At 45.9% G+C, this 26,636-nt stretch overlaps 1 protein-coding gene across 1 annotated transcript in view; it reads left to right on the plus strand.

Annotated features, from left to right (window-relative positions):
* Positions 1 to 16,956, plus strand: part of pstpip2 (proline-serine-threonine phosphatase interacting protein 2) — a 122,612-nt gene extending 105,656 nt beyond the window's left edge. Inside the window, exons 10-15 of the mRNA XM_078222896.1 lie at positions 8,747 to 8,845; positions 9,182 to 9,278; positions 9,859 to 9,931; positions 10,820 to 10,854; positions 12,177 to 12,239; positions 15,348 to 16,956. Coding sequence (XP_078079022.1) covers positions 8,747 to 8,845; positions 9,182 to 9,278; positions 9,859 to 9,931; positions 10,820 to 10,854; positions 12,177 to 12,235 — 363 coding nt within the window. The 3' untranslated portion in view covers positions 12,236 to 12,239; positions 15,348 to 16,956. The remainder of the gene's footprint in view (positions 1 to 8,746; positions 8,846 to 9,181; positions 9,279 to 9,858; positions 9,932 to 10,819; positions 10,855 to 12,176; positions 12,240 to 15,347) is intronic.
* The last annotated feature ends 9,680 nt before the right edge of the window (positions 16,957 to 26,636 follow it).

The following is a 26,636-nucleotide window of genomic DNA, read 5'->3' on the forward strand; positions in this document are numbered from 1 at the left end:
TCTCACTGTCCCCCCGCCTCCCTCTCACTCTCCCCCCCTCCCTCTCACTCCCCCCCACCTCCCTCTCACTCACCCCCCGCCTCCCTCTCACTCTCCCCCCCTCCCTCTCACTCCACCCCACCTCCCTCTCACTCTCCCCCCGCCTCCCTCTCGCTCTCCCCCCCCCCTCCCTCTCACTCTCCCCCCCCTCCCTCTCGCTCTCCCCCGCCTCCCTCTCGCTCTCCCCTGCCTCCCTCTCGCTCTCCCCTGCCTCCCTCTCGCTCTCCCCTGCCTCCCTCTCGCTCCCCCCGCCTCCCTCTCACTCTCCCCCCGCCTCCCTCTCACTCTCCCCCCCGCCTCCCTCTCACTCTCCCCCCCGCCTCCCTCTCACTCCCCCCCCGCCTCCCTCTCACTCTCCCCCCGCCTCCCTCTCACTCTCCCCCGCCTCCCTCTCACTCTCCCCCGCCTCCCTCTCACTCTCCCCCCCGCCTCCCTCTCACTCTCCCCCCCGCCTCCCGCTCACTCTCCCCCGCCTCCCTCTCTCTCCCCCCCCCGCCTCCCTCTCACTCTCCCCCTGCCTCCCTCTCACTCTCTCCCCGCCTCCCTCTCACTCTCCCCCACCCCCCTCTCCCTCTCCCCCCGCCTCCCTCTCACTCTCCCCCCCCCGCCTCCCTCTCACTCTCCCCCCCCGCCTCCCTCTCACTCTCCCCCCCCGCCTCCCTCTCACTCTCCCCCCCCCGCCTCCCTCTCACTCTCCCCCCCCGCCTCCCTCTCACTCTCCCCCCCCGCCTCCCTCTCACTCTCCCCCCCCGCCTCCCTCACTCTCCCCCCGCCTCCCTCACTCTCCCCCCGCCTCCCTCTCACTCTCCCCCCGCCTCCCTCTCACTCTCCCCCCCCCGCCTCCCTCTCACTCTCCCCCCCCGCCTCCCTCTCACTCTCCCCCCCCGCCTCCCCTCTCACTCTCCCCCCCCGCCTCCCTCTCACTCTCCCCCCGCCTCCCTCTCACTCTCCCCCACCTCCCTCTCACTCTCCCCCGCCTCCCTCACTCTCCCCCCGCCTCCCTCACTCTCCCCCCGCCTCCCTCACTCTCCCCCCGCCTCCCTCTCACTCTCCCCCACCTCCCTCTCACTCTCCCCCCGCCTCCCTCTCACTCTCCCCCGCCTCCCTCTCACTCTCCCCCCCCGCCTCCCTCTCACTCTCCCCCCGCCTCCCTCTCACTCTCCCCCCGCCTCCCTCTTACTCTCCCCCCCACCTCCCTCTCACTCTCCCCAGCTCCCTCTCACTCTCCCCCGCCTCCCTCTCACTCTCCCCGCTCCCTCTCACTCTCCCCCCCGCCTCCCTCTCACTCTCCCCCCCGCCTCCCTCTTACTCTCCCCCCCGCCTCCCTCTCACTCTCCCCCCCACCTCCCTCTCGCTCTCCCCCAGCTCCCTCTCACTCTCTCCCTGCCTCCCTCTCACTCTCCCCCCGCCGCTCCCTCTCACTCTCCCCGCTCCCTCTCACTCTCCCCCCCGCCTCCCTCTCACTCTCCCCCACCTCCCTCTGACGCTGGTATGGCTCAGACCACTGACAATTTTTCCCCTTTACGGTAATCCACGTGTGTGACAAATTTAAAGGCATAAACATTCAACTGACTTTGCCACGGACAATAAAACAACTTGAAGGGGTCATTGATAACATAGAGCTGCCACACCTAAACATAGCATCCAATCCAATTAGTGTGTGTCGATGCTTATCTTCCACATAATCCTATGTACCTGTCCTGTGGTTGTATCTCTTCATTAACGTACCTGAAGAACCTATATCTATAAAGTGGGATGGGCCAGCTGCAGAGTAATTTCAAACACTTAGTAAATAACTTGCATTTAATGTAGCGCCTTCCATGATTTGAGAATGTTCCAAAATGCCTCGTGGCCAGTGAAGTACCTTCGATTACAGGCAATGTTGTAATGTAGGAAAGGCTCTTGTCAGTTTGTGCACAGCAAGCTCCCACAGTGCTGAGTCATTCCAGTGCTGAGGAATGACTGAAGCAGCTGCTTTTGTTTTAGTTCCTGTTAGTTGAGTGATAAATATTGGCCAGGAAAAACTCCTCTGCTTTTCTACAAAGTCGTACGTTCACCTGAGAGGGAAGCAGAGGCCTTACTTTAACACCTCGTCTGACAAACAGTTCCTCAAAAATTGGCACTTCCATCATATCCACCTGTGAGCTGCATTGTCCCTATGAAAAAAGCCCCACTTTTCACATCAATCTTTGCGTTACAGGTTCCTCATACCAGCCAGTGTAGCAGTGAATAGGCCCGAACTAACTCATCAACATTCCTCCTGTATTGTGGAGCCTCCAACTGCACACAACCCTCCCCCAGTCTGCTTAACAAGATCTTTATACATGTTGGAATGTTCTATTATGCTAAATATAAATCTATAAATATTAATGTACAAATATAAGTTGTTGATAGTGGTTAAAGATCAGCACTGTAGGAGCGTCGCTGATGATACTGCTGAGGACACGCTCAGCACTGACACCAGGAGGCTCTCAGTAGAACTAAAGCTATGGAAAAGTAGCAGAACAGAAAGAAAAAAACTGCCAGTGGTAGAAATGTCATTTAAAAACCCGAAAATACTGGAAATGTTGACAGATAAAGAACAGTACAGCACAGAAAACAGGCCCTTCGGCCCTCCAAGCCTGTGCCGCTCCTTGGTCCAACTAGACCAATCGTTTGTATCCCTCCATTCCCAGGCTGCTCATGTGACTATCCAGGTAAGTCTTAAATGATGTCAGCGTGCCTGCCTCCACCACCCTACTTGGCAGCGCATTCCAGGCCCCCACCACCCTCTGTGTAAAAAAACATCCCTCTAATATCTGAGTTGTACTTCGTCCCTCTCACCTTGAGCCTGTGACCCCTCGTGATCAGTACTCCAAATGTGGCCTAACCAGTGTTCTATACAGCTGCATCATTGTGGTAAACCACTGTCGTGCCTTCGGCACGGTTGAGCTGTATATATTGTTGCCACTGCTGTTCGTATATGAGACACTCCCTGACATCTTTAATTCGGCTGCACCTTTAACTGGAGGCTCCGCCCTCAGGGTATAAAGGCTGCAGCCCTCCCCCTCCAGCCTCAGTCGGGAGATCCTCATGCCCAGTATTGTTCTGTTTATTGTCTGTTCCACATCGTTCCTTTTTAGCGAATAAAAGCCTTCTGTTCCTGGCAACATCAGCCTTGTCTATTTATCAGACGCGCCTCAATCATCAGACTCCAGCTTTTATACTCTATACCCCGTCCTATAAAGGCAAGCATACCATATGCCTTCTTCACCACTTTCTCCACCTGTGTTGCCACCTTCAAGGATTTGTGGACTTGCACACCTAGGTCCCTCTGTGTTTCTATACTCCTGATGACTCTGCCATTTATTGTAGAACTCCTCCCTACATTATTTCTTCCAAAATGCATCACTTCGCATTTATCTGGATTAAATTCCATCTGCCACCTCTCCGCCCAATTTTCCAGCCTATCTATATCCTGCTGTATTGCCCGACAATGCTGATCGCTATCCGCAAGTCCAGCCATCTTCGTGTCATCCGCAAACTTGCTGATAACACCAGTTACACCTTCTTCCAAATCATTTATATATATCACAAATAGCAGAGGTCCCAGTACAGAGCCCTGCGGAACATCACTGGTCACAGACCTCCAGCCGGAAAAAGACCCTTCGACTGCTACCCTCTGTCTCCTATGGCCAAGCCAGTTCTCCACCCATCTAGCCACTTCTCCTTGTATCCCATGAGCCTTAACCTTTTCAACCAACCTGCCATGTGGGACTTTGTCAAATGCCTTACTGAAATCCATATAGACAACATCCACAGCCCTTCCTTCGTCAACCGTTTTTGTCACTTCCTCAAAAAACTCCACCAAATTTGTAAGGCACGACCTCCCACTTACAAAACCATGCTGTCTGTCACTAATGAGATTGTTCCGTTCTAAATGTACATACATCCTGTCTCTAAGAATCCTCTCCAACAACTTCCCTACCACGGACGTCAAGCTCACTGGCCTATAATTTCCCGGGTTGTCCCTGCTACCCTTCTTAAACAATGGGACCACATTTGCTATCCTCCAATCCTCAGGGACCTCAGGGACAGATGCCCAGTATGGGTTCCAGCAAGCTCTTTTTGCTCCAAACCTCAACACAGGATTGGTTCCCGACATGGACACGAGAGAGCTGAGTTTGAGAGCTGAGGAGAGAGTGACTGCCTTTGACATCAAGGCAGCATCTGACAAAGTGTGGCATCAAAGAGCCCTAAGTAAAGTTAAAGTCAATGAAAATTGGAGGAAAACTTGCCACTGGCTAAAATCATACATGGAACAAAGGATGATGGTGTGGTGGGAGGTGTTGGTGGTGGTGGGGTTTGGCGGGCCGGGGCGGCGGGGGGGGGGGGGGGGGGGGGGGTCAGTCATCGCAGTTCCAGGACATTGTTGCAGGAGTTCCTCAGGCTAGTGTCCTAGGCCCAACCATCTTCAGCTGCTTCAATAATGACCTTGATAAGGGCTGATAAGTGACAAGTAACATTAACGCCACATAAGTGCCAGGCAATGACCATCTTCAACAAGAGAGAATCTAACCATTGCCCCTTGACATTCAATAATATTACCAGCACTGAAATTCACACCATCAATATCCTGGGGGTTACCATTAATTTGACTGGACTAGCCATATTTTTTTATTCATTTGTGAGACCTGGGTGTCGCTGACTGGCCAGCATTTATTGCCCATCCCTGGTTGCCCTTGGAGGGCAGTTGAGAGCCAACCACATTGCTGTGGCTCTGGAGTCACATGTAGGGCAGACCAGATAAGGAGGGCAGACTTCCCTCCCTAACGGACACTAGCAAACCAGATGCGTTTTTCTGACAATCGACAATGGTTTCATGGTCCTCGATTGGTTCTTAATTCCAGATATTTTTTATTGAATTCAAATTCCACCACCTGTTGTGGCGGGATTCAAACCCGGGTCCCCAGACCATTGGCTGAGTTCCTGGATTTAATAGTCTCGCGTTAATACCACTAGACCATCGCCTCTCCCAGAATAAATGCTGTGAATACAAGAGCAGGTTAGAGGCTGGGAATTCTGCAATGAGTAACTCGTCTCCCTGATTCACTTGGCCTGTCTCTACAGGGCACAAGTCAGGAGTGTGATGGGCTAGTCTCCACTTGCCTGGATGGGTGCAGCTCCAACAGCACTCGAGAATTTCAACAGCCTATTTGATCGGCACCCCATCCACTGAATTATACATTCACTTCCTCCACTGCCAGCGCACAGCGGCAGCAATGTGCACTTTATAGAAGATGCACTGCAGGAACTTACGAATGTTCCTTCAACAGCATCTTCCAAGTCCAGGGGCTCTCTTCACCTTTAGAATCCAGCTTTTCTGTCCACTCTGCGATATCTTTTGGGCTCTCCCCCATTGGGGAGAGTTCTGGGAAATTCCAATCAACAGATAGAATGATGCTGACATGAGCTTAGTCAGAATGAATTTGATGCCAATTGGCCGCCTTTAACAACGATGATAATAGTGGCCCGGATTTTTGGCTCCCAATAGAAGTACAAATTGGATTGTGGAATGCTGAACTGGATTTTTCTTTGCTGGAAAAGCAATTTTCCTCTGCTCTCCTGGCCCCACGGCGTTTTTGCACAGCCTTTTTACGGGTACAGAAGACCTTGGGTACAAATCCCACACTCCCAAAGTTGTCTCAATTTCAAGGACCACACAGGAATAATGCATCTTGCACCTGTGCATTATTTTTGTTTACCGGTGCAAGCTTTTAAAGCCCTCTTAAGGTTTTTAAAAGCGGCACAGTGGTTGGCACTGCTGCCTCTCAGCGCCAGGGATCCGAGTTCAATTCCAGCCTCAAGTCACTGTGTAGAGTTTGCACATTCTCCCCGTGTCTCCGTGAATTTCCTCCGGGTGCTGCGGTTTCCTCCCACAGTCCAAAGATGTGTCGGTTAGGTTGATTGGCCATGCTAAATTGACCCTAATGTCAGGGAGATTAGCAGGGAAATATGAGGGATTACGGGAATAGGGCATGGGTGGGATTGTGGTCGGTGCAGACTTGATGGGCTGAATGGCCTCCTTCTGCACTGTCGGGATTCAGTGCTTCTATGAAATAAAACATTCCTTCTTGAAGAATTCTTGTTCACTGGGGGAAACCTGCTGAGGAGTCAGCAACATTCTGAAAAGTATAAAATGTTTTACACCTTTACAAGTGTCACTATTAGATGCTGAACTGTAAGGTAGATGTGTTTTGAAAGCAGTGATTCAACATAAGGCTTTATGATGCAAAGGTAAGTAGACCATTGCATTGTCCACCATTCTGATAATGTTGTCATGCTTTGCAGTACTTTTAAGTATGGAGAAAGTGCCATAATGCATTAAATATGTAGAAAAATACGTTGCTAAACTCTGCTTCTCACATTTAGGGCTGGGTTTTAAATGTACAGGCAGCTCTGACTGTGGGGAGAAACATTCCTTTCCTTTGAAAGTTCAAAAAAAACAAGCACATGTTTCCCTTCATTGATTGACGGGCAATTTGCTTTGAAATGAAGAAGACATCACCTGTTCTTTCAGTTTCAGGCTTTGGAGTTGGAAGCCAAGCTGTGGCTGCAATGAATGCTTGGCTGAGTTCCAAAAATGTTTGCTCTGTTGACAAACAGTTTTACAGGATTATAATAAGCTACTTTGCCTTTGATGTGGTTTCAGAGTACATGGCTACTTACACAACTTAATAACCATTTAAAGGATTGACTTTTTCTCCAAGTGGCAGTATGCTTATATCACAGTTTTATTGGATTGTCACAGATTGAATTTATTTTCAACAATTTGAAAGAATTTCCCTTGCCATTGCATGCTTCCTGTGGGCATACGTACTGGATATTGAGTGACTGGCTACGGTGAAATGTCAGAGTCATAAAGTTAGCATGGAGTTCTGAGGGGGCATGGAGGTGGCATGGGGAATCTAGGAGCTGGGCTGGTATGAGTGATCTGAGGGGGCATGGGATGGCATGGTGTATAAGAGAGTGAGATTTAGCAGGCCTTTAGATGATGTTGAAAGCAGGTTGCTATCTTTGAAAAGTAAGGATGCCTCTGCACCCGCACTCCTCCCACGCTATCGCGGCTCGCAAAATGCATCATGTGGATCCAAACACTGTATGAAAGAACTAAAATCCCATGCAAAAACACACGTGTCAGATATGCACCAAAGTTCTCAAACCAAGTTGTCCCTGAGCCCACACGAAATGATGTGGAGATGCCGGCATTGGACTGGGGTGAACACAGTAAGAGTTTTAACAACACCAGGTTAAAGACCAACAGGTTTATTTGGTAGCAAATACCATTAGCTTTCGGAGCGCTGCTCCTTCGTCAGATGGAGTGGAAATGTGCTCTCAAACAGGGCATACAGAGCCACAAAATCAAGTTACAGAATACTGATTAGAATGTGAATCCCTACAGCCAACCAGATCTTAAAGACACAGACAATGTGGGTGGAGGGAGCATTAAGCACAGGTTAAAGAGATGTGTATTGTCTCCAGACAGGACAGCCTGCAAGTCCAGGAGGCAAGCTGTGGGGGTTACTGATAGTGTGACCTGGACTTGCAGGCTGTCCTGTCTGGAGACAATACACATCTCTTTAACCTGTGCTTAATGCTCCCTCCACCCACATTGTCTGTATCTTTAAGATCTGGTTGGCTGTAGGGATTCGCATTCTAATCAGTATTCTGTAACTTGATTTTGTGTCTCTGTGCCCTGTTTGAGAGCACATTTCCACTCCATCTGACGAAGGAGCAGCGCTTCGAAAGCTAATGGTATTTGCTACCAAATAAACCTGTTGGACTTTAATCTGGTGTTGTTAAAACTCTTACTATCCACACAAAACTCCAGGCCGATGTGTTTGAAGTTTTAAGGCCTGAGACCTCCTTCCGCTTGCCTGGAGTGATTGAATAAACAAATGGAACAGCTGAGGTGATTCTCCTGAGGAAAGCTGACTGATCCATTTGGGCATTTCAGGAGGAATGTGGATTCTCCCTCAATCAGACAGGCAATGCTCACAGTAAGCAAAGTGAATGTTAGGATAAAAGCCCCATTCACATAAACACCAAAAATATTGGCTGTGGCTCTTCCAACTCTGTGAAGCATCTTGAGATGTGTTACTATGTTAGAGATGCTATACAAATGCAAGTTGTTGTTTCTCCTGGCTCAATGAGGTAAGAATGTGTATCCAATCTAGTTGTTGAAATGAAGAGAATTATGTGTTGACACGTTTTACATTCCAACATTAGGTGTGCTTGGTATAGTGTTCCATCTTAACCCTGACCACATAATGTTTACCTAAAAATTGGACAGCAAAGTGTGCAAAATGCATTGTGGGGCATGCAATACCCTTACGGGATGACCGTTGATGCTTAACCCATGAGCATATCTAATCCAAATGCATTAAAACAAGGCAATTTGAGAGATGCCAGTTCTCTTATCCATCAGTTGTCATACACTTGAACTTCTAACCAACCTGATAAAGCTTGTGGGTGAAAAACAAATCCTGGCACTTTCATAAGAAGAGTGAATGCTGGGGCTAACTAACACCTAATGAATATCAAACCAGATCTGACATGGTGGTGAGTTTATGTCTGTTTGCAAATATCCCTTCAGAATCCACAAGGATGGTGGAAAGATAGTGTCTGATAACTTTGTAAAAAAAAACACCATTTATTCTGATTGCAGTTCCTCGAGAAGCAGGATTGCGAGCGAATACATACAATGCGTAATGCCATGTGGGTACATGCCAATCAGCTCTCCCAGGAGTGCGTGTCCAGTGACGAGGTACGGGATTATTTATTGTTTTCTTGCCCGTTTCGGCTCTTTTCTTCTGTCTTTATTTTTAAAATTCCTCACCTGCGTGAGATGCATAATTTCTTAATGAAAAGACAGAAAGCTGAGTTACTCCTTCAAAAGCAGTGTCGCTATAAACTGTGCAGCAAACGTCCATTCGAGCTACTGTTAGATCCTTAGCTGCAAAGCGGGAGGAAGTGAAAGTCAGAATGAATCCGATATGTGACGATAAGTAACACGCCAACACTGGCGTGTTTCCAGCTTGGAAATTAAATCAGTCTATTTTTTTTCTTTTAACCCTCCTTCAACTTTTTGCTCCATCTTTAGATGTATGAAGAAATACGGAAGGTGCTGGAACAGTGCAACATCCTGAAAGACCTTGAATTCTTCATAGACTTGAAAAGGACTGGCGACACTCCACCAGGTAAAGCTGTCACCTTTAGCAGCAGGTGGAGATGCTGGCGTTGGACTGGGGTGGGCACAGTAAGAAGTCTCACAACACCAGGTTAAAGTCAAACAGGTTTATTTGGAATCACGAGCTTTCAGAGCGCTGCTCCTTCATCACCTTTAGCAGGAGGCTGTGGTACAACTCGTAACGGATGCTCTGCATTCCAGTTATCGTGTGTGGAAAAACTATTGAGCACACTCCAGGATTAGCTTGTGTAATGAAATCAAATGCTAAATTTACCTCCCCGTCAGCCCCCTCCCTCCAACCCCCACCTGAATCTTCCAGACATATCCATGGATGAACCCATCATTTTGACTGTGGTTACAGGCTCCAGGCCCCTGCTCTAAGCAGTGTATCCTCCACGGAGGAAACAGTTAGTGGAAATTCATCCCAATCTCTGATCTCGCTCATTAAGTGTAGATGGACATTAACAGAGGCCTGGAAACAGGTCTGAGAACAAGGCTGCCGAAAAACACTTCAGTGGCACAAGTGGGGAAAGAAAATATTTCTTGGATTTTAATAATGAGCTGTGTTTTATTCCGTTTGTTTTATTCAGCCTCCATTCCATATGAGAATTACTACATTGGGCAGAGAGGGTTGCCTCCGAGCCGGGCTCCAGTCACCCCGAGGTGAGAGCTATGAATAGCAAGGAAAGAAACAGGCTTCACACTTCAGCAGTGTTTATTCTCTCTGACTGGTGTCTTCACTCTGTCCCAGGATGGGAGAACGGAAACCTCGTAATATCAGACTCTCAGCTTATAAATTAAATGGGTGTCAAATGTGAGAGCTTTGAATGTATTCTGCACAGTACAAAATCTCTTTTTGAATTGATTATATGTCTCATCCTCTCTCCTCAATTCTTGTTTTCAAACTGGCAAAATAATTTTCAATTGGTGCAGGATCTGTAATGGTGGGAAATTGGTCTAGAGTCATAGAATCCCTACAGTGCAGAACGAGGCCATTTGGCCCATCAAGTGTGCACCGACTCTCTGGCAGAGCATCCTTCAAACGCCTTAGCCCCATAACCCCACATACTTACCCCACTAATCCCCCTAGCCTACATACCCTGGAACACTAAGGGGCAATTTAACATAGCCAATCCACCTAACCTGCACATCTTTTGACTGTGGGAGGAAACCGGAGCACCCGGAGGAAACCCACACAGACACGGGGAAAATGTTCAAACTCCAGACAGACAGTCACCCGAGGCCGGAATCGAACCTGAGTCCCTGGAGCTGTGAGGCAGCAGTGCTAACCACTGGGCCACTGTGCCACTTTGCAATGGTGGGAAGTTGGTCCAAAATGCAGAAAACAAGAACTTATGTGGAAATTTGAGTAAAAGAACTGAAAGCGACACACATATAGATGTAATCTTCATTTCCTAACTCAGTTATGGTGAAATCTTAATAATTAATAATGTAACAATGGATTGATATCTTTGTTTGCTCCAAAGTTATTTTGGGCTGAATATTTTGTATTTCTGGAGAGAAATAATTTACAATCTTTCTTTTCTTCAGACGTATGCCTCTGCCAAGCTCTGACCATACAGCATGTAAGTAGCTATCCCTAAACATAATTAATCAATCATATTCAAGGCAGAGCATTCAAATGCATTTAGACATTCAGGTTAGGCATCATCTTTGTACCTTATTATTTTGGTAATGGGTCTGATCTTGCAGGTGTGGCCATGTGTGGTATCAAAACTCGAATGGTAAAGAATGCTGTTGAAAAATTGTTAACATGATGCATGAGATTCCCAGAAGCTGCTCATGCTGTTGACACAGGTGTGTGTCCTGGTGTTACCTGGTGTTCATAGAAATCATGGAAATCATAGAAACCCTACAGTACAGAAAGAGGCCATTCGGCCCATCGAGTCTGCACCAACCACAATCCCACCCAGGCCCTATATATCCCCTACATATTTTACCCACTAATCCCTCTAACCTAGACATCTCAAAACACTAAGGGGCAATTTAAGCATGGCCAATCAACCTAACCCGCACATCTTTAGAATGTGGGAGGAAACCGGAGCACCCGGAGGAAACCCACGCAGCCACGAGGAGAATGTGCAAACTCCACACAGACAGTGACCCAAGCCGGGAATCGAACACAGGTCCCTGGAGCTGTGAAGCAGCAGTGCTAACCACTGTGCTACCGTGCCGCCCCGTGCCGGTGTTGTTAGACTCCTTACTGCGACACAGGTGTGGCCAGTCTATGGATGTCCTTTGGCTTTACAGAAGTGTAAGTTGTCAGTTCAACTGTAGATTTTGAACAGGGAAGAAATTGCAGCGAGAACCCCAAGGCAATCAATTAGTAATCAGAGCATTCCACCTCCAGGAATAACTTGCCAGAATGATTTGACCATATAAGTGTCAATGTCAAGAGTGGCTTCTGGGAATCTTGTGCTGTCAGTTTTAGAGAATCGTAGAATCCTACAGTGCACAGGGAGAACATTTGGCCCATCGAGTCTGCACCGACCACAATCCCACCCAGGCCCTATCCCCTTAACCCCATGCATTTACCCTGGCTAGTCCCCCTGAAACTAAGGGGCAATTTAGTATGGCCAATCCACCTAACATTATATTAACAATTTTTCAATAGCATTCTTTTACAATTCTAGTTTTGATACCATACTCCAAGCTGTACCATTTCCATGATATGGAAGCATGGCCTTGTGTTGTTTTAGTACTTCTTAAGTGAAAGTAGAGAAAAGTAATCAGACTCGAAACATTGGCTCGAGTCCCTCTCCAGATGCTGTCAGACCTGCTGAGTTTTTCCAGCATTTTCTGTTTTTGTTTCAGATTCCAGCATTCGCGGTATCTTGCATTTATTAAAGGAGATGATTCAATGTCTTTGCTTATTCTCTTACTCCAGGTGAGCCACAGTATGCCTCAGTTGGAGAAAATAATTACAGATTTATTCACCACCATTAGCAGTGTAAGTACATCAAATGTTCCTATTTTCTCTGATTTTCTTCTCTCTTTCCTGTGGTAGTGACCACTGTTTGTTTCTGGTCCCCCGAATCGATATTCTTATTGTGAGAGTCTAACCAATGTGCATCAACAGCCTGTTAAATAATGAGGGATTAGCTGAGGTCAATCTCTATCGTGCCCATTCTTAGCAGCAGGAGTCACTGGATGGGGATCAAGCATGGGGCTAGAGCAGAATCTTTTCTTTTATTAGTGTGACAAGTAGGCTTACATTAACACTGCAATGAAGTTACTGTGAAAATCTCCTAGTCGCCACACTCCGGCGCCTGTTTGGGTACACTGAGGGAGAATTTAGCATGGCCAATGCACCTAACCAGCACATCTTTTAGACTGTGGGAGGGAACCGGAGCACCCAGAGAAAACCCACGGAGACACGGGGAGAACGTGCAAACTCCACACAGACAGGGACCCAAACCGGGAATCGAACCCAGCGCTGTGAAGCAGCAGTGCTAACCACTGTGCCACCCTGCCATCCCACTTTGTATTCTCACTTGGGTTATTATACATTGTTCTGTTCTGCACTTATAAAAAGGATGTGCTCTGGAGAAGGCACACAAATACTGACTAGAATTATATCAGAAGCGAAAGGGTATAACCATCAGGAAAGGCTGAACAGCCTTTTTTCCCCGAGAAATGAGAATACTTTTGTGGCTACAAGAGCAGGTCAGAGGCTGGGAATTCTGTGGGATGTAATTCACCCCTAACTCCTCAAAATTTGTCTATCATCTACAAGGCACAAGTCAGGAGTGTGATGCAATACTCTCAACTTGCCTGGATGAGTGTGGCTCTAACCACACTCAAGAAGCTCAATGCCATCCAGCATAAAGCAGCCAACTTGACTGGCTCATCACAATAAACATTTTCTTATCTCCTATAAACACTATCCTGACTTGGAACCTGGAACCTGTCCTGGTCCCTCCACACTGATGCTAGAGTTAAGAAAGCCCACCAATGCCTTTACTTTCTCAGGAGGCTAAGGAAATTCAGCATGTCTGTTATGACTCTCACCAATTTTTACAAATGCACCATAGAAAGCATCCTTTCCAGATGCATCACAACTTGGTATGGCTCCTGTTCTGATCAAGACTGCAAGAAACTACAAAGAGTTGTGAGCGTAGCCCAGTCCATCACGCACACCAGCCTCCCATTCATTGATTCCATCTACACTTCCCGCTGCCTCGGAGAAGCAGCCAGCATAATCAAGGACCCCACGCACCCCAGTCATACTCTCTTCCTTTGGGAAAAAGATACAAAAGTCTGAGATCATGTATCAATCAATTCAAGAACAGCTTCTTCCCTGCTGCCATCAGACTTTTGAATGGACCTACCTTATATTAAGTTGATCTTTCTCTACACCCTGGCTATGACTGTACCATTATATTCTGCACCCTTTCCTTTCATTCTCCCCCTATGTACTATATGAACGGTATGTTTTGTCTATATAGCACGTAAGAAACAATACTTTTCACTGCATCCCAATACATGTGACAATAAATCAAATCAAACTATATTGCCGTTCCTTCACTGTTGTTGGGTCAAAATCCTTGATCTTCCTCCCTAACAGCATTGTGGGTGTACCTACACAACATGAACTGCGGTGGTTCAAGAAGGCAGCTCACCATCACCTTCTTCCTGGCAATTAGGGATGGGCAATAAATGCTGGCCTAACCAGTGAAACTCACATCCCATGAATGAATTTAAAAAAAACCTAGGAGGATGGCCTGATAGAGGTTTCCATGATTATGAAAGGGTATTATAGAGTAGAGGTAGAAAAGATGTTCCTGCTTGCTCAAGTTTATGCAGTGCGGGAGGCCAATGAGGAGATTCAAATCTAGAGATAGTGTTTTTATTACTTTTGTAAGTTACTATAGTTATTATCAGCAAATGTAGGAAATCCCAGGGCATCCATTATAATTTGCAAGGGAACCCATGGGAAAACATCATTTGCGCTGCTGTAGACTCCAGCCACTTTTACATAGAGATAGGAACATGAGTTGACCATATGGCTCCTCAAGCCTGCTCCAGAATTCAATATGATTATTGCTGATCTTTGGTTTCAACTCCACTTTCCTGCCCAGTCTCCATATTCCTTAATTCCCTGAAAGACCAAAAATCTGCCTATCTCAGCCTTAAATATAGTCAACAACAACCCTCTCGTACAAAGAATTTCAAAGATTCACAACCCTTTGAGTGAAAACATTTCTCTTCATCTCAGCCCTAATCGAATGTCCCCATATCCTGAGGCTGTGCTCCCGTGGTCAAGATTGAAGCACTGTTTGAGAGCACATTTCCACTCCATCTGACGAAGGAGCAGCGCTCCGAAAGCTTATGGTATTTGCTACCAAATAAACCTGTTGGACTTTAACCTGGTGTTGTGAGACTTCTTACAAGATTCTCCAGCCAGGGGAAAACAATCTCTCCTTGTCAAGTCCCTCCAGTATCTTGTATGCTTCATTCAGAATACCTTGCGTTGTTCTGAATTCCAGATATTATCGAAAAATGCTAGAAACTCTCAGCAGGTCTGACAGCATCTGTGGAGAGAGAGTAGAGCCAACGTTTCGAGTTTAGATGACCCTTTGTCAGAGCTCAAAATGTTGGCTCTATTCTCTCTCCACAGCTCTCTCTCAGACAGCTGTCAGACTTGCTGAGATTTTCCAGCATTTTATGTTTTTGTTTCAGATTCCAACATCTTTTGCGTTTATCCAGATATTATAGGTCTAATTTACTTAGCTTCTCATCCCAGGTACATATGTAATAAACTTGTAGCATAGAAACAAACCATTCCAACTATTCTGCACTGGTGTTTATGCTGCAAACGAACCTCCTGCCTTTGTTCGTATACTCTTCTATTCCTTTATCCCTCATGTGTTTAACCCTTAAATGCAGCTAATCTGCTGTGTAGCCAAAGGCAAACCTTTCAACTAGCTCAAACTCTGAAATTTGCAGCTGTTTCCTCCGAGAATCAAATAAAACTCCACGTCAGTGGCTAAAGTAACCGGTAATCGATTGTACATCTTAATTTAAGTTATTCAGCCTTGATTATTTGTATCCACAGATTGGAGATCGGATCTCGGCAACAGAAAGACCATCGGATGCTCTGCAACGTTGGGGCAGTAGACTCTCTATTCATCGAGGAATGGAAGATCGTTTGAAGACTGTGGCTTAAATGTTGATCTCAAGGAATATGCCTGTTGTTGCCAGAATTAATATATTTTTCATTTTTATATATGTCTGTCACATTGACACGTCGATGATATCAAATTCTGTTGCGATCACAATCGGTGCGAGGATGGAATTATGATTTGAACTTTGGTTTCTTCCTTTCTCCTCTCCCCATGTCAAACCATACAGCTAACTCTACAAAGACCTGCTTGCCTGATGACTTAGCTGGTCACGTCTGAGTAACTGAGGCATGCAAACAAGGAGGGAGTCAATAAATCTCCAATCTCTGATGCTGGCTAGTCTCATCTGGAATGGAATTAAAAGCACAAAGCTTTCCATCTTCCTGGCCTAAGAAGAGGAACATCAGCCACGGTTCCTGGTCAACAGTTGAATAATCTGGCCAACACAGTTAATTATTCTTACTCTGGATTGTTCCTTGTTGTTTTCTATAACTAACCTAAACTTTATGATACAATGATTACTGTTTTCTAAATGCTCCTCTACTGACACTTTATCCTGCTGGCCCAATGCAAATGGATTCTGTATCATTATATTCTTAGCCCAGTCTCAAGGTCATAGATGCATGGTTAAATAGCATGGAGGCAGAATCTGGAAAGCTGTAAGATTTATTTTTTTGGTATTTTGTACGATCTTACTGAATGGTATAGGAAACACATGTGGAACATTGTAAATACTGTAATGTGTGTTATTGTAACAACTCATCATATTTCTGGTAACCTAGTCACAGATGCAGTTGCATTTCTTGATGAGCTTGTTACTAGCTGGTTGGTTACTTTTTCTTGTTTTTAATATATTTCCAGTTCCCTTCCTGTACATTTTCTCACTTAAGAGCTTGCTAGATAATGTCAGGATCAGCCGCATATTATGGGACTGGAGTCAAATCAGCTCAGGTATGGTGCCTCCTCTGAAAGACATGAATGAACTTGTTGAGTTTCATGACAATCCAATGGTTTTCAAAGATATTTCCTGATTCTTGCCCATGAATTAATATTTTGAGTTCAGTGAGCTCTGGGTTACTAATCCATTGCAATAAGTACTAGACTGCAGCAGAAGCCAGGATGGATAGGATGAAAAACATGGTGTCATCTCAAGTTCTGTTCAGCCTTATCCTGAGAAGCTGACTTACCCAGAGCATAGCTGAATGATGCAGGCCAGAGAAGCCCCAGGTTCAAGCTCTTGCCTGTGACCAGTTAGCTGCTTTTAGCCCGGAACAGCGGGTGGCATTTCGATAATTGACCTCAGCACCATTGGGCTCCGGGTGGAAGAATTGGGCACAATTCCCTCACTATCTCGTGACTCCTCGGAGAAGTGCATTCACCTCACTGGTGAGCTGGGAGTCCAGGCCTCAAACTGCGATGCTGCCTATGGTTGAACAGCCTTGCCAGCTATGTGACCCCCAACTCGCTCTTGTGAAACCACACCCCAGCAAGGCAGGAACACAGAGGGTATGAGAGAAAATCGATAAGATTGAGGAGTAAGTTATAAAGAAAAAAGGCTTCGGCGTAGATCATCACTGTCATAGATGCGTGGTTTCTGTTATCTTTACAGAAAGTAAAAGATTAATAGAATTTTACAGCACTGGAGGAGACCATTAGGCTCATCCTGCCAATGCTATCTCTTCGAAAGATGGTTAGTCTACAGTTAGTCCCAGTCCTCTGTTGTTTCCCTCTGGCCCGGCTATATTTTTTTCTATTCTTGTATATATCCATCTCCCTTCTGTGAAAGTCATTGTTGAATCTGCTTCCACTCTCCTTCGAGGCAGTGCATTCTGAATTGTAGCAATTTGTTGTACAGAATAGATCTCTTCGCCCCCACTGATTATTAACCCTGCTGCCAGTGAGAAATGTTTCTCCCTATCTACTCCATTATATTGACCTCAACACCATACTCCATAAAACCATTCCTAATTTTAAACAGCTCGAAGGAAAATAATCTCAGCTTCTCCAGCCGCACCACGTGCCTGGGGTCCTTATCCATGGCGCTATTCTAGTAAATCTCCGCTGCATCTTCTATGAGAGATATGAAGCAAAGACAGATCAATGAAGTGGAGGTGCGGGTTCCCCCATGATTTGGCTGAAAGGCAGAACAGACTTGATGGGCTGAATGTCCTACTCCTAACCCTATGGAACTTACTAGCCTGAAACAGGCCTTCCAGCCAGTCCATGGTGGTGTTTAAACGAATCCTGTGATTAGCTGGTCTTGGTAAGGTAATACCAATATACGTTTTTCCCATTGTTCTACTTGTGTCAATCTGGTCCCCATGAGAAAGCTGAAGCCAATTTCCGTAAGGTGTTAAAGAGACTTGGGGCTGTGGTTTACGTGCTTCTGCTGGTGTGGTGCCCAGCTCACCACCTTCCTACCCACTCCCGAACTCACCCCATAATAGGGAGTGGGTGTTGAAATCAGATTCATGGTTCTAGATCTTCACAGTATGATTAAGCAAAATGGCTGACAGATAATTGATAACAGAACAGTGCATCGTAAAAGCAAAATACTGTGGATGCTGGAAATCTGTAATAAAACAGGAAATGCTGGAAAAACTCAGCAGGTCTGGAAGCATCTGTGGAGAGAGAAACAAGGTTAACATTTTGAGTCCATATGACTCTTCTAAAGAGTCAGCTTTAGAACAATGTATGGCACGGTGACACAGTGGTTAGCACTGCTGCCTCGCAGTGCCAGGGACCCGGGTTCAATTCTGGCCTCGGGTCACCCTCTGTGCGGAGTTTGCACATTCTCCCCGTGTCTGCGTGGGTTTCCTCTGGGTGCTCCGGTTTCCTCCCAGCCTCCAAAGATATGCGGGTTAGGTTGATTGGCCATGTTAAATTGTCCCTTAGTGTCAGGGGGATTAGCAGGGTAAATACGTGGTGTTACGGGGATAGGGCTTGGGTGGAATTGTTGTCGGTACAGGCTTGATGGGCTGAATGGCCTCTTTCTGCATTGTAGGAATTCTATGATTCTAGTTGGTCAAAGTTTCTCAGAAGCTCAAGAAGCCACATTAAAGAATTACGTTAATATTTGGTCCGCATTGCAGATGAGAAGCTAGTGACTACTGGGACTGTCAGGATTCCACCATATTCATCCCACTCATTAAATCTCCAGTGACTTTTAACACAGGACAAATGTTTCACACCTCTACTTGAGTTTGGAATTTTAACTGTCTTCTAGTAATAAGATTGCCACTTGTTATCAGGATTCTCAGGATGTGGGTGTCACTGGCAGGTCTTGTAGCTCAAGTGGGTGGCAAGGCCCAATTTACTACCCAGCTCTCCAGTTGCCTTCAGGGTATTAAGAGTCAGCCAATGTCCATTCTAGCACTGGAGACCCAGTGAGCAGGGGCTGGAAAAGAGGGTGCAAGTCAAATACTAATAACTCATGAACTACAATGAATCTTCCTTCATTACTTTCTTATTACAGTTGCGTTAATTAACTTGCCGGCTAAGCGTATCTTTTATTTATTTTGCAAATCTTATAGTGAAGAAATGGGATGGTTTTGGTCGATAATTGTAATTTTTACTACATACCCGTGTTTTTTTTTGCTTGAGACTTGGCTACTAGATAATACTGCACTGTGCAACCAAAACAGATAACTGCTTGTATTTAATTTAGGTTGTAATTAAACTTTTGGAGAAAAGAAATGCATGTGCTTTACAGTTAGATACTGTAAATCATGATTGTTTTTTCAGTGGTTAGAATGTCCCACACTCTGTGCAACGCAGAGGTCACAATCGGGAATATGCTTAAAAGCTCGTGGGGGTGGGTGGTGGGGCGGGGGAGACGACCTATTCACGCTCGAGTCTGACAGTTCCGGAACTCTGCACATGCGCAGTGGCCCCCAACTGTCAGCCTGCAGTTTAATGGCCAGCTCAATCGTAGCCCCCACGAGGATTCCCGGGCCAGCCCCATCACAGAGCACCCCAATCTCCAGTCCCCCTCCCCAGTAATGACGATCACCCCCCTCCAAACTACCCCCCTGGCAGATCACTGGCCTCCCTCCAGCTCCGATTGATCCCAATGCAGAGTGGCAGTGGGAACCCCCCCCACCACCGATTGTGCCTTAGGTCCCGCCCCCAGATGGTCCCACCCCCTTTTCACTGCCCCCTTGGCCACGCCCCTTGGCACTGCCCCGTGCTTGATGAAGACTTCAGTCCCAGGCAGATAATTACATTTAAATAAGATTAAAAATAGATTTAAATGATTTACCTGCTGTTCCCGCCAGTTTCTAGCGTGGTCCATCGGGAACGCATGCGCGAATCCCGCGAATTGGCCGACACGCAATTCTCCCGGCCCGCCGCGCTAAAGAATTAGCACAACAGGATGGGAGAGTGGCCCCCTTGGTTCTAGATCTTCACAGTGTGATTGAGTAAAAGGGTTGATAGAGAATTGGTGACACATTTTATATTTGTCTTAAAGCAGGAGAGATTTAAAATGGGTTAGTGATTCCCTGTCACCTATTTTACACAATCATGCAGTCAACATCCATCCTTTAAATCTTTAAATAACGGTATTTCCAGTGTGTAGTGATTCAGCCAGGCGCCAGTTTCCTGTCACCAAACACCCTTTATCGTGCACCAAAGAGAAGGGCCATGCCTGGGGCTTACAGCGAGACAATCGACACCTCGGGACCTGGAATGCTGCTCCGGGTTGTGTAGCAGGTTTAAGAACCACTGCTGTCCCCTTGTCATTGGATAAGCCTCCACCTGCTCAATAAGGAAGCACATACTCCATGAAGCCCATGGGAGATTTATCGATGATTCCCCCCATGGCCTTCGAAGCCATCAAAACATCCCTTCCCCTTTAGGTCCGTGTCTCTCCCAGCACCCCCACTGCGAGAAGGTCCTTTTCACTGCTTTGCGGCCAATCTGATGTCCGTTGAAGGTGAGGCTGGGTCAGGTGGTGTAAACCGAACAGGGGACCTTGGTTTCCAGAGGGAGCGTCGCAGGGTTACCGATGCAGGTTCCACGGGTTTCGCTTCAGCCCGGAGGTCCACTTCTTCAGCCTCCAACTCCATGTCCGTACCTTCACTCTCTGGTGGGGCTAACACAGAATCTGCTTCAAGCTGAGGGTTGACACTGGCCGCTGCCGTGGCTCTGAGACGGTCCAGGTGTTTCTTTAAGCTTTTACCCTGGGCTTTGACTTTGTAAGATACTGGCCCCGTTTTCTCCATCATGATCCCAGGGACCCAGCTGGGACCATCACCTATGTTTCTCATGTGAATTAGATCACCCGTTGCAAAAGTTATTTCTGTCCTTGCAGAATCGTAATTTCATTTTTGGTTTTCTTGTTGGGACCCTAACCTCCCCGCCAAGTTTGAGAATAGGAGGCTTAATCTGGTACAAAGCCATCATCTCATTAACATCTCTGCTCGGGCAACATCTGTTGTGTGCGGTGTGGTCCCATAATCGAACAAAAATCCTTCCAGTTTAGTCTCCATAGATGCCACCAGTTGCTTCTTTATGCCATTTTTGAAGGTTTGAACCGCCTGTTCTGCCGGTCCATTTGACGACAGTTGATAAGGTGCAGTCCAGATGTGTCAGATACCATCAGAGAGCATGAAGTTCTGGAAATCATCACCAGTGAAGGCCATGTCGTTACCAGAAGCCAGAATTCCATGTCCTGGTTTTGCTGCAATTTCCCGATCGTAGCCTGAGTAGTCGTGGAGCCCGTGCGGTGAACCTCCAATCACTTGGAGTGTGTGTACGCCACGATTAAAAATATAGAACCCATAAAGAGCCCCACAAAGTCCACATGTAAACGCACCCACGGCCTACCAGGCCACTTCCCTGAATGCAGGGAGCCTGAGTTTTTAAATTTCCTGGCACAGGTCATGCTGCTTACAAATGCACCCCCCATAGAAAACATCCTTTCTGGATGTATCACAGCTTGGTATGGCTCCTGCCCTGACCAAGACCACAGGAAACTACAAAGGGTTGGGAACATAGCCCAGTCCATCACACAAACCAGCCTCCCATCCATTGACTCTGCATTAGAAAATCAGCCAGCATAATTAAGGATCCCACACACCCCGGACATTCTCTCTTCCACCTTCTTCCGTCGGAAAAGATACAAAAGTCTAAGAACACGCACCAACCAACTCAAGAACGGCTTCTTCCCTGCTGCCATCAGATTTTTGAATGAATCTATCTCATATTAAGCTGATCTTTCGCTACACCTTAGCTACGACTGCAACACTATATTCTGCATCCTCTTCTTTCCTTCTCCCCTATGTACTCTTATGAACAGTATTTTTTGTCTCACAGGAAACGATGCTTTTATCATAACATGTGACAATAATAAATCTAATCAGAGTAAAGACTGGCCACCAAATGTACCTCCTGGTCAACATCATCATTTTTAATACAGGGTGGCCATTACATACTTCCGTTAATATTGGATGTCGTCCTGGGTGTGGAACAATTACTCAGGACCCCCAAGGAATGATCCCATCCTCAACACTAAGTTTGTCCTCCTTATTGAGGTAGGGTTTCATTTCCTCAGAAAGTCGTCATTGGAATCCAACGTGTAAGATCATGTGTCTTATTTTAGATAAGGTTGGACCTTTTTGGGTGCAGACCTTAATCTGCCTTGTGAACAAAGAGAGCACCTGGGGCTTACAGCTAGACAATCTACACCTCGGGACTTACAATGCTGGTCCAGGTTGAACAGAAGATTAATAAGCCTCCATTCTCCACTTCTCATTGGACAAGCCTCCGCTTGTTCAGTAAGGAAGCTCATACTCCTCAAAGCCCACAGGGAGATCTATCAATGATCTCCGTGTCCTTTGTGGCCATCCTAACATAGTACTGTAAAAGGCACCAATTCCATAACTCCATGGGGCAGCACAGTGGTTAGCACTGCTGCCTCACTGCGCCAGGGACTCAGGTTCGATTCCCAGCTTGGGTCACTGTCTGTGTGGAGTTTACACGTTCTCCTCGTGTCTGTGTGGGTTTTCTCCAGGTGCTCTGGTTTCCTCCCACAGTCCAAACGACGTGCTGGTTAGGTGCATTGGCCATGTTAAATTCTCCCTCAGTGAACCTGAACAGGTGCTGGAGTGTGGCAACTAGGGGATTTTCACAGTAACTTCATTGCAGTGTTAATGTAAGCCTACTTGTGAATATTTTAATAAATAAACTTTATAATAAAGTGCCATATTATAAAGAATTTGTGGTGTGCAGACATCACATCAACCTGAGGTAAGTCATCCACCTCAAACTGCCCTTTTCCCATAGCAATACTCTAGCAAATGATTCCAGAGTTTTAACTTCTGCCATTGCAAGTTTTGATCATTCATTGCATGAATAATCACCTCTTACAGTCACTGTTCAGTATTTTGAAACTATCTACTTGTCCTACTCCCAGTTTAATTTACAGCACTTTATTTGACATTTTGCCTTGGGACATGGACAACCCTGGCAAGGTTGGATTTGTTGCCCTGGGGTCATTAAGTCAACCACATAACATGCCAATGGCATCACGTGTGTCGTCCGGACCAGGTAGGAGGTCACAGGATCCCTTCCCTGAAAGACAATAGTGAACCAATTTTGTTCTATCAAAAATCTCAATCCTGAAAATGTCAATAGATCCAGCATCCTCACTTTGGGAATTTACTGCTCAAGTTGAATTATGCTCATTAACTCAGTTTCAGTCTTCCTGCACCTTTTAATGTTCTCACCTCCTCATATTGACATAACATGTCACTTGCAATTAATGTGACCACTGTTATACACTTGCCCCCTTTTCCAAAAATATATATATTTTTCTATTGATTAGTAGTCTTTGAATTATTACACCAGTGACATAATTGTGATGAGCCATACCTCTTACAAGTTAATCCCACCGTAAAATATCTTATCCTTCCCCAGTAGGCTGTGTTTAACTTTAAGTTGACACATAAATTGAATCACAATATCAATGGTGATTCACTGTAAATGTAGGGTTTCAATGTAACCACAATATCTAGATCCAAGTTTATACAATAGAAGGTGGCTGCACCCACGAGGAAATGAGCTCCCAGCCACAAGAGGGCGATAGACCATAAGACCATAAGACATAGGAGCGGAAGTAAGGCCATTCGGCCCATCGAGTCCACTCCACCATTCAATCATGGTTGATTTCAACTCCATTTACCCGCTCTCTCCCCATAGCCCTTAATTCCTCGAGAAATCAAGAATTTATCAATTTCTGTCTTGAAGACGCTCAACGTCTCGGCCTCCACAGCCCTCTGTGGCAATGAATTCCACAGACCCACCACTCTCTGGCTGAAGAAATTTCTCCTCATCTCTGTTCTAAAGTGACTCCCTTTTATTCTAAGGCTGTGCCCCCGCGTCCTAGTCTCCCCTGTTAATGGAAACAACTTCCCTACGTCCATCCTATCTAAGCCGTTCATTATCTTGTAAGTTTCTATCAGATCTCCCCTCAACCTCCTAAACTCCAATGAATATAATCCCACGATCCTCAGACGTTCATCGTATGTCAGGCCTACCATTCCTGGGATCATCCGTGTGAATCTCCGCTGGACCCGCTCCAGTGCCAGTATGTCCTTCCTGAGGTGTGGGGCCCAAAATTGCTCACAGTACTCCAAATGGGGCCTAACCAGTGCTTTATAAAGCCTCAGAAGTACATCCCTGCTTTTGTATTCCAAGCCTCTTGAGATAAATGACAACATTACATTTGCTTTCCTAATTACGGACTCAACCTGCAAGTTTACCTTTAGAGAATCCTGGACTAGGACTCCCAAGTCCCTTTGCACTTTAGCATTATGAATTTTGTCACCGTTTAGAAAATAGTCCATGCCTCTATTCTTTTTTCCAAAGTGTACGACCTCGCACTTGCCCACGTTGAATTTCATCAGCCACTTCTTGGACCACTCTCCTAAACTGTCTAAATCTTTCTGCAGCCTCCCCACCTCCTCAATACTACCTGCCCCTCCACCTATCTTTGTATCATCGGCAAACTTGGCCAGAATGCTCCCAGTCCCGTCATCTAGATCGTTAATATATAAAGAGAACAGCTGTGGCCCCAACACTGAACCCTGCGGGACACCACTTGTCACCGGTTGCCATTCTGAGAAAGAACCTTTTATCCCAACTCTCTGCCTTCTGTCTGACAGCCAATCGTCAATCCATGTTAGTACCTTGCCTCGAATACCATGGGCCCTTATTTTACTCAGCAGTCTCCCGTGAGGCACCTTGTCAAAGGCCTTTTGGAAGTCAAGATAGATAACATCCATTGGCTCTCCTTGGTCTAACCTATTTGTTATCTCTTCAAAGAACTCTAACAGGTTTGTCAGGCACGACCTCCCCTTACTAAATCCATGCTGACTTGTCTTAATCCGACCCTGCACTTCCAAGAATTTAGAAATCTCATCCTTAACGATGGATTCTAGAATTTTGCCAACAACTGAGGTTAGGCTAATTGGCCTATAATTTTCCATCTTTTTTCTTGTTCCCTTCTTGAACAGTGGGGTTACAACAGCGATAACATGTAACTTCATCTTTCCCCAATCCTCAAAACTGAAAAATTTGGTTATTTATCCATCCCTTAGTCTCTTTTATCTCACACTCGTCTGTCTTTTAATTGTGTCTTACTGATTTACCTTCTATGTTTTACTTTGGTGGCATCCTGCATTGTGGCCTTTGGATCTTCACCTATCAGAGAATCCCTACAGTGCAGAAGGGTCTATTTGGCCCATCAAGTTTGCACTGACCCTCTGCCAGAGAATCTTACCCAGGCCCTCTCCCCTCCTTGTCCCTGTAACCCCTCACATTTACCATAGCTACCCCATCTATCCTACATATCTTTGGGACACTGAAGAGGCAATTTAGCACAGCCAATCCACCTAACCTGCACATCTTTGTTTACAGTTCTCAGTTTACAAGAAAGGTAACACAAAGTGAAAAAGTAAAAATCTGTAGACTGGTATATAAATTTGAGAGCTCTTTCAAAGCTCTTCCACAAGTTTGTAAGGCCAAACGCCTGCCCCCTGTGTTGTAAGATTCTTTCGTTATATTTGAGGCAGGCAGCACAGAAATAAAATTCCACTTTGACCAGTTGTGTGAATGATTTAAGAAGAATGGGGGCCTACTGATTACTGTTGGTTCAAAATTCTATATTAGAACACCACTTGGCACAAGTTATCTATGGACCAATGGGCTGAATTTTCCCGTCTCGTCCGCCACAGGAATTGTAGCAGGTGGGACACGGACCATACCTCGGGGGAGATTTTCCGACCTTGGGGCGAGCACGGCCGGAAAATCCTGTCCAATGTTTCTAAGTGTTTAGATATTCCATTAACAATAATGAGAGCTGCGCTGATGTTGTAATTAGGTACCCAATTTAATCCACTGAAGTCAGACAGTCTGCCATCTGAAGGGTGTAACCCAGCAATGTGAGAATGCTGATGTACGCAACATTGGGTTAAGACATGTACAATAAAGCTGCTGTTCCCTTTGATCAATCTATGCTGGATTATTAGGTATTTTGAAGACAATAATGTATTGAGTAGCTCTTAAGTATATTAAATCGATTTAAATTAAGTAGATATGCTGACAGTGAAACTATCCAAACACTGAGATCAGTAGCCTAGCAATTACTGCTTTGCAAAATTACTATGAAGCTCTCAGTAGTCTAGTATATGTTACTTTAATAGAGGCATAATCCTGTTTTGTTGGCATTGCCATTATAATCCTGAAGTGTTTTAAGAGTATGTTAAGCATACATAATATGTATGTTAACAAGTTCTAGGCTGATGATAGAAAAGTAAGAGTTTCAGGGTGAAAGCCTGGCCACAATGTGGGAAAAGGCTTATACATTTTTTGACTATTTTCCAGAAAAAATTAAGGTATGTTTCACAATTTTAAGATGTGGAGATGCCGGCGTTGGACTGGGGTAAACGCAGTAAGAAGTTTAACCACACCAGGTTAAAGTCCAACAGGTTTATTTGGTAGCAAAAGCCACACAAGCTTTCGGAGCCTTAAACCCCTGAGCAACACTCACCTGAGGAAGGGGCTTAAGGCTCCGAAAGCTTGTGTGGCTTTTGCTACCAAATAAACCTGTTGGACTTTAACCTGGTGTTGTTAAACTTCTTACTGTGTTCACAATTTTAACTCATGACTAAGCGGGGAGGCCATGGCTGCGGCTTTCACGCCAGGCCAAGAATCTAAAA

Source organism: Mustelus asterias, chromosome 1 (genome assembly GCF_964213995.1).
Source record: "Mustelus asterias chromosome 1, sMusAst1.hap1.1, whole genome shotgun sequence".
NCBI lineage: Eukaryota > Metazoa > Chordata > Chondrichthyes > Carcharhiniformes > Triakidae > Mustelus > Mustelus asterias.